The 7500-nt window shown below is 47.0% G+C and overlaps 1 protein-coding gene across 3 annotated transcripts in view; it reads right to left on the bottom strand.

Annotated features, from left to right (window-relative positions):
* LOC138861833 (FERM domain-containing protein 4A-like) overlaps positions 1-7500 on the bottom strand; it is a 383565-nt gene that overhangs the window by 351828 nt on the left and 24237 nt on the right. For all 3 annotated transcript variants that reach the window (XM_070121842.1, XM_070121843.1, XM_070121844.1), the window contains exon 2: positions 5979-6802. In XM_070121842.1, coding sequence (XP_069977943.1) covers positions 5979-5996 — 18 coding nt within the window. In that variant the 5' untranslated portion in view covers positions 5997-6802. The remainder of the gene's footprint in view (positions 1-5978; positions 6803-7500) is intronic.

Genomic DNA, 7500 nt, shown 5'->3' with positions numbered 1-7500 from the left:
CCCCCTTCTCCACCTTCCCCCTCCTCTCCACTCCTCCTCCCTCCCCCTTCTCCACCTTCCCCTCCTCTCCACTCCTCCTCCCTCCCCCTTCTCCACCTTCCCCTCCCACTCCGCCTTCCTCCCCCCCCCCCCTCTCCCTTCCCCTTAACCCTCCTCCTCCCTTCCCCTTCCTCCTCCTCCCCCTCCCCCTTCCCCCTCTTCCCCCCTACTCACCCGCCCCCTTCCTCCTCCTCCCTCCCCCTTCTCTACCTTCCCCTCCCCCTCCTCCTTCCTCTCCCCCTCCTCCCCCTTCCCCCCTCCTTCCCGCCTCCTTGGCTCGCCCGGCGGAGTGCGTGTCGCGTCGGGAGTTCGGAGGAGGTGTCTGCCGCAGCGGTTCAAAGAACTTTTTATCCACTTGTACCCGGCAATTAAAGCTTGTCTGGCGCGCGCAGCAATTATGACGTGCGTTGCTGCTGGCCCTTTCCCTGCGGCCGGCGATCGCGGCAGCCCTGGGAGTGGGGTGGGTGGGGGGTCGGGGTTCGATTTGTTATTCATGGATCAGTCACGGTTCAGAACTCTTGTCAAACGTGTTTCGAATCCCGCTTCGAACATCCGTTGAATACCCTCACTTTTTGTATAGGGTAAGACAGATTCGAAGGTTCAGTTCATTAAAAGACTTTTGTCCGTCACTGTACAGTTAGGTTAGGTTATGTCTCAGTAGGTAGGCCTATACACTGAAGCAGCCGTTGATACTAACAATTGGTGGCAATTATTAGATATTTTACTTATATAAAGCAGTTGGAATTTCATGATGAAATAACTACCACACATATATTCATAAATAAAATATATATAACCAAATATAAATTTAATAAACAGCTATAGCAGAACTCCTGACGAAGACTAAATATACTACTATAGTTTATCCTGAACTGTAAAATGATCAATTCTCACTCGTATCATATTGCAAAAATCTGTAACTATATATTTCTTTACTATTGTTGAGACTTGTTTTCCATTTTCAGGCTACCACCTTTATCATCCTGTTTTAATCGGTTTAATCGGTCTTATAGTTATGCGGTATTGTCCTAATTAAACTGTTATTTTCTTAATAACATCATTACCATTACCATTACTCTAATCTATATTATCATATCATTATTCCGACACTGTTAAATGTAGCCGCAGTATAAGTATATGTTATCTTATTATCTCTTTACCACTGCAATTATAACTAATCACAAAATTATACTCAGAATGGCATCGGATGTGAAAGCATCATAAATTCCTTCTGTCCACGTCATTTAAGAGAGAAAAGAGGCCTCATCTACCACTGTTCCTGCAGCGTCATTGTAGGAATAAAGATTCAGCCTTATACCCTTTTAATTTTTTTTCGGGATCTGGGATGGATATTTGTATAATACGTATTGTATATGTATATGTATATGTATATGTTTATGTATATATATGTATATGTATATGTATATGTATATGTATATGTATATGTATATGTATATGTATATATATATATATATATATATATATATATATATATATATATATATATATATATATATATATATATATATATATATCTGTGTGTGTGTGTGTGTGTGTGTGTGTGTGTGTGTGTGTGTGTGTGTGTGTGTGTGTGTGTGTGTGTGTGTGTGTGTGTGTGTGTGTGTGTGTGTGTGTGTGTGTGTGTGTGTGTGTGTGTGTGTGTGTGTGTGTGTGTGTGTGCGCGCGCGCACGTGTATCTCTCTCTCCTGCTTACCCTCTTTTGATATCACTATATCACTCTCTATCCCCCCTTCAATCTCTTCATCGCTCTCTGCCTCGTGATCTAACCCTCCGTATCCCTGTCTATCGCTCCATCTCATCTCATCTACCGTAACTTCCCCTTTTTTCTATTCATCTCCTACTTCACCTTTCTATGTTCCTTCTTCCTTCTCTCTATTTCCTCGATTTTTCTTCTTTTTTTTTCTCCCATCCCAATCCTTCTCAATTCGTTCCCTTCCTTTCTTTTCCATCTTTCATCCACCCAACCATCTATTCATCCATCTTTCCTTCCTTCCTCCTTCCTTCCCTCCCTCTCTATTTTCCTCCTCCTCCCTCTCTTCACCCTTCCATCTCCTTCCTTCCCTCTCTCCCTCGCTCTCTCCCCCTCCCTCCCTCTCTCCCCCTCTCTCCCTCCTTCTTTTCCCCCCTCCTATTTCCTCCCTCCCTCCACCTATCCACCTCCTTCCTTTCCTCCTTTCTTCCCTTTTTCCCTCGCTTCCTCCTCCCCCTCTCTCCCTCTCTCCCTCCTTCTTTTCCCCCTCCTCCCTCCTCCCTCCCTCCACCCATCCACATCCTTCCTTTCCTCCTTCCCCTCCTTTCTTCCCTCTTTCCCTCGCTCCCTCCCCCTTTTCCCCCTTCCTCCCTCCCTCTTTTCTCCCTCCTCCCTCCACCGATCCACCTCCTTCCTTTCCTCCTTCCTCCCTCTTTCCCTCGCTCCCTACCCCTCTCCCCCTCGCTCTCTCCCTCCTTTCCCCCTTCCTCCCTCCCTCCCTCCTCCCTACCTCCCTCCCTCCCTCCAAGTTAATTCCCCCTTCATTCCCACAGAGGCATTTGCGAGTCAAGGCTCTAGGCCATAAAGCAGCCCCATAGTCCACGACCGTCACGGAACGCAAAACCAATTACAGCGGAATCGCCACTGACGCCCCGGAAAACCAACCGGAGACCCTGCTCATATCTGCCACACGTTGGGTTCACGGCAATCTCGTGTCGCCTCTGGAACACGGAACGCGAAACGCCCCTGAAACACGGAACGCGAATGGATCCTGAAACACGGAACGCGAATCGCCCCTGAAACACGGAACGCGAATCGACCCTGAAACACGGAACGCAAATAGCCCCTGAAACACGGAACGCAAATCGACCCTGAAACACGAAACGCAAGTTGCTCCTAATACACGGAACGCGAATCGCCCCTGAAACACGGAACGCGAATCGCCCCTGAAACACGGAACGCGAATCGCCCCTGAAACACGGAACGCGAATCGACCCTGAAACACGAAACGCAAGTTGCCCCTAAAACACGGAACGCGAATCGACCCTGAAACACGGAACGCAAATCGACCCTGAAACACGGAACGCAAATAACCCCTGAAACACGGAACGCGAATCGACCCTGAAACACGGAACGCAAATCCCCCCTGAAACACGGAACGCAACTCGGAACGCGGGCGTCTGCGAGCCCAATTTGAAGGCACAGCAAAGCCTCCAGCTTCAACTTCTTCATATGCCTTCGACGCCAGCGTGACACCGCTTCCCCCTTTTCAATCATCGGAAGTGATGCTTGCAGCGTGAAGCCGAGCAGGCGATGGGAGGCTTCCATTGCAACTTCTTGTCTGAGTGGCATCGGGGTACACTAAGCGTCGATTTCTCTATCACATGCTCCATTACTCCGACCCGGGCGAACTGATTGGATTTCCCCTCTCCCCTCTCCTCCCCTGCTCCTTCTCCCCTCTCCTCCGTTCCCTCTCCCCTCTCCTCTGCTCCTTTTCCCCTCTCCTCTGTCCCTTTCCCCTCTCCCCTCTCCTCTCGTCCCTCTCCCTTCTCCCTACTCCCCTCTCCTCGGCTCCCTCTCACCTCTCCCCTCTCCCTACCCTCCTCTCCTCCCTACTCCCCTCTCCTCTGCCCCCTTTCCCCTCTCCTCACTCCCCTTTCCTCTATTCCCTTTCTCCTTTCCTCTGTTCCCTTCCCTCTCTCTCCTCTCCAATCCCTCTCTCTCTCCTATCCCCTTCTGTGCACTACATTACGCACAAGTATCGCCACGGCAATGGGAAGTCACAAGCTACAAAGTGGAAAAAAATAACGCTGGGCCGATGAATCCTCGTATTACTTTCCAGCAATAATCTCCACCCCTTCCCCAAGCTCCACCCCCTCCCCAAGCTCCACCCCCTACCCAAGCTACACCCCCTCCCTAAGCTCCGCCCCCTCCTCCCTACTTCCCACCTGCCCCCTAAACGTACTTACGGAGGGAATGAACGCAACAGCTCCGAGGCAAAATGGACAGCGAAGAGAGAGAGAGAGAGAGAGAGAGAGAGAGAGAGAGAGAGAGAGAGAGAGAGAAGAGAGAGAGAGAGAGAGAGAGAGAGAGAGAGAGAGAGAGAGAGAGAGAGAGAGAGAGAGAGAAACAGACAGAGAGAGAGAGAGAGAGAAATTCCTCATTAGGGAAGTTGTAAAACTGCTTTGCGTGATGTTGACAGCTTGCCGAGTGCATTTGGAATTACGTTTGGCAAGACTGTTTCAGTGCGTGTGTTTGTGTTGACCGAGTGCGCGCATTTGTGTGTGCGTGATGCATCTATATAAAATCATTCTCTCCCTTATTTCCTTAATAAATAAATAAATAAATAAATAAATAAATAGATAAATAGATAAATAAAAAATATATATAAATGAATGAAAAAACATAGGCTTACACAAGGGAAGTCGACCTGCTCTCTCTCTCTCTCTCATTATATATATATATATATATATATATATATATATATATATATATATATATATATATATATATATATATATATATATATATATATATATATATATATATGTATATATATATATATTTTTTTTCTCCCTATCCCACCTTCCTCAGTCTTACTTCTTTCACTCAGTCTCCCTCTTTCTCCACGCACTTCCAAATAAACCGAATCATCCGCCAATCTTCATTACCACTCCCACTTCCAGAAAAATAAAGAAATAAATATGTTGCTGCATCCCGAACCATATGTAACCCTCGCAAGATGTTACCGTAAGTCAAATGAGCCCGTAACAATTATGCTAATCATCTGGTTTACCGTAATGAGGGCAATTATACGCTCATATCACGGATTTCAGACGTGACTGGCGAGCGAGCGCTGGCGAGTATGTGGCCAACAGTCGGAGCGTGGCGGAGAAGAGGGGGAGGGGGGAGAGGGGGGTTATTAGGAAGCGTTGCGGTGGCTTCTGATTGATGATGCGGTGGCTGACAAGGCCCCGTCTGATGTCCGTCGTATTTGTGCACCGAGAGTCCCGCGACCGCTATACGGTACTGGAGATCGTTACCGAGTGCACGCTCCCAGGTTCATCGTTGCAGGAAGAGAGAAGAGGAGAATAAAAAAAAAGTGAATTAGAGAGAGAGAAGAGGAGAATAAAAAGTGAGTTGGAGGGAGCAGTTGACGAAGAGAGAAGAGAAGAATAAAAAGTGAATTAGAGAGAGCAGTTGACGAAGAGAGAAGAGGAGAACAAGAAGTGAATTGGAGAGAGAGAAGTGGAGAATAAAACGTAAATTCGAGAGAGCAGTTGCTAAGACGCCTAAGCTGCCTCTCCGCCACAGGCCGGCAGGTGGATCGCGCAGACTCCTTGCCGTCGCGAGCCTCTCGGAAGGGCCCCTGCAACAGATGGCTCCCAGGGGCGGCTCAGCCTTCGACGCCACCTGTCACCTTCATCACTGACTGACGGATGCCGCCATTAAGGGGTCCCACAGCGTCCGCCATGCGCTCGCCCTCCACCATGCACTCCGCGATTGGACTGCCAGAGAGCGCGTCCATGCAGGAACTGTATCTATCGAGTCTTCACCGTACCTTTTCGAAATCCAGATTCAGATTCCGTGTCTCAATATCAATTTCTCTGCGTATATGTAAACTGCCCAAACGGTGTAATATATGCAACGAGACTTTTGGTCAAACTCTAAAGATTATAATTACACAGCGGTATATAAATTCACTCAGCAGTCACTTCGGTATCAAGATCTCAGCATTTACTGAAGGGCCTATATATTCTCTACCGTATAATCGTACATTCAATTTTCCTTTCCAACATCAACAAGGACCCATGAAGTGATGAACATACAACCTAGTTCCATAAAAAAAAATAAAGGATATACAAATAAACAGAATAAAGAACTAGAAGACCTGAGCTGGAACAAACACAGACAGAAACTGCAGAAAAAAAATCGCACATCAGCCTACCTGAGATTCGTCCTCCATGACGCGGCGAAGGGAAGCCTCGGTCGCTGAAATGGGCACGCCCGTCGCGTCACGTCACAGACCTCGTGGGTGTGACGGTCAGCCCATGATGCTGGGCTCCACGCGGGCGGCTATTTCAATGCGGTCTTTTTCTTCACCAACGAGCTAACTCTTCTAACTCTTCCACGAAGTACGAAATACGCACGCACTTATCTATAACGTGCGTGCATCTATTTCAAGACCAGACACATCAGCGTATCATATAATATGTATTTCTATTCTCACTTTTCTTTTCTCTTCAGTCTTAATCTCCACTTTTTCTCGAGTCTTCAACGCGGCGCTGCAATGGCCAGGTATCTCACACGGCCTTGGTGCTGACCCCGTGGCCGTCCTCCGAATATCGCAATCAACACAGGCAGAGCGGCGTCGAAGCCTCTGCGAGACCCACTCGTACACGCGGCCTGTGGCACTCCGAGGCCCACCGCGAACACCGCCGCACACACGCGAGCACAGGACGCACACACACACACGCGCGAACACACTGCCTTCACCGCGACACCGCTAAGTCGCCGTCGAAACCACGCTGTTGCAGCCGCGAGCGCACTCTACGCTCCTAATGGAACCGTCGCATTTTGCAACGTTGTATAATCGTGTAGAAATGTTGCAAACACATACATCACGGCGTTCAGTTTGGCCTTGAGTTCCTGCAAAGCCTTGTCAGCGGTCACCATCACCCTTTTCTACGCCATCGCTTGCGTGCGGTAATGCTGTTGTCACAGTCCGAATTTCAGCTTTGCACTTATGTCATCACAGCGCACGTTCGGAACCTGCAAATACACAAAAAATCAACTTAGACGAAGTATAAACTTTATTTATTTGTGAATGGCAACACCGATAACAATAACAATTAGCAATAATAACAACAAAACTAACGATATTACTATTCATACTGATGACTGTAAAACAGAAATATCTACAATTTTAGTAGTAGAAGTAGCAGTAGTACTACTGGTTACAGTAGAAATAGTAGAGATAGTTGTAGTAGCAGTAGCAGTAGTAGTAGTAGCAGTGATAGTAGTATCAGTGTTAGTAGTAGTAGTAGCTGTAGTAGTTGTAGTAGTAATAGTAGTAACAGTAGCAGTAGCAGCAGCAGTAGTAGTAGTAGTAAAGCGGCTCCATGAGTGAAAGTAGTGCAGAGTATAATGCAATATGCGTGTTAAACGTTAAGTAACAAATGAAGGTATGGCCATTACGGGGAGGTCATCGTATTTAAAAGTATATGATGATGATGATGATAATAATAATAATAATAATAATAATAATAATAAAATATAGAAATAAAAAAATAAATAGAAATAAAAATAAATAAAAGAAACAGTAGTATTAGCAGTCGCCGTTGCAACAAAAGCACCCAAGGAGCAGTAGACACTGTAGCATCGGCACTGTTCCCTCATACCACGTCAAAATAACACTGAAATGGAAGCATGGCGCCCGAGATTCAAGATTGGACAACCATGCCAATGTT

The sequence above is a fragment of the Penaeus vannamei genome, chromosome 5 (genome assembly GCF_042767895.1).
Source record: "Penaeus vannamei isolate JL-2024 chromosome 5, ASM4276789v1, whole genome shotgun sequence".
Taxonomy (NCBI): domain Eukaryota; kingdom Metazoa; phylum Arthropoda; class Malacostraca; order Decapoda; family Penaeidae; genus Penaeus; species Penaeus vannamei.
The sequence above is the reverse complement of the archived record's forward strand: the minus strand, read 5'-3'. Positions and strand labels throughout refer to the sequence as shown.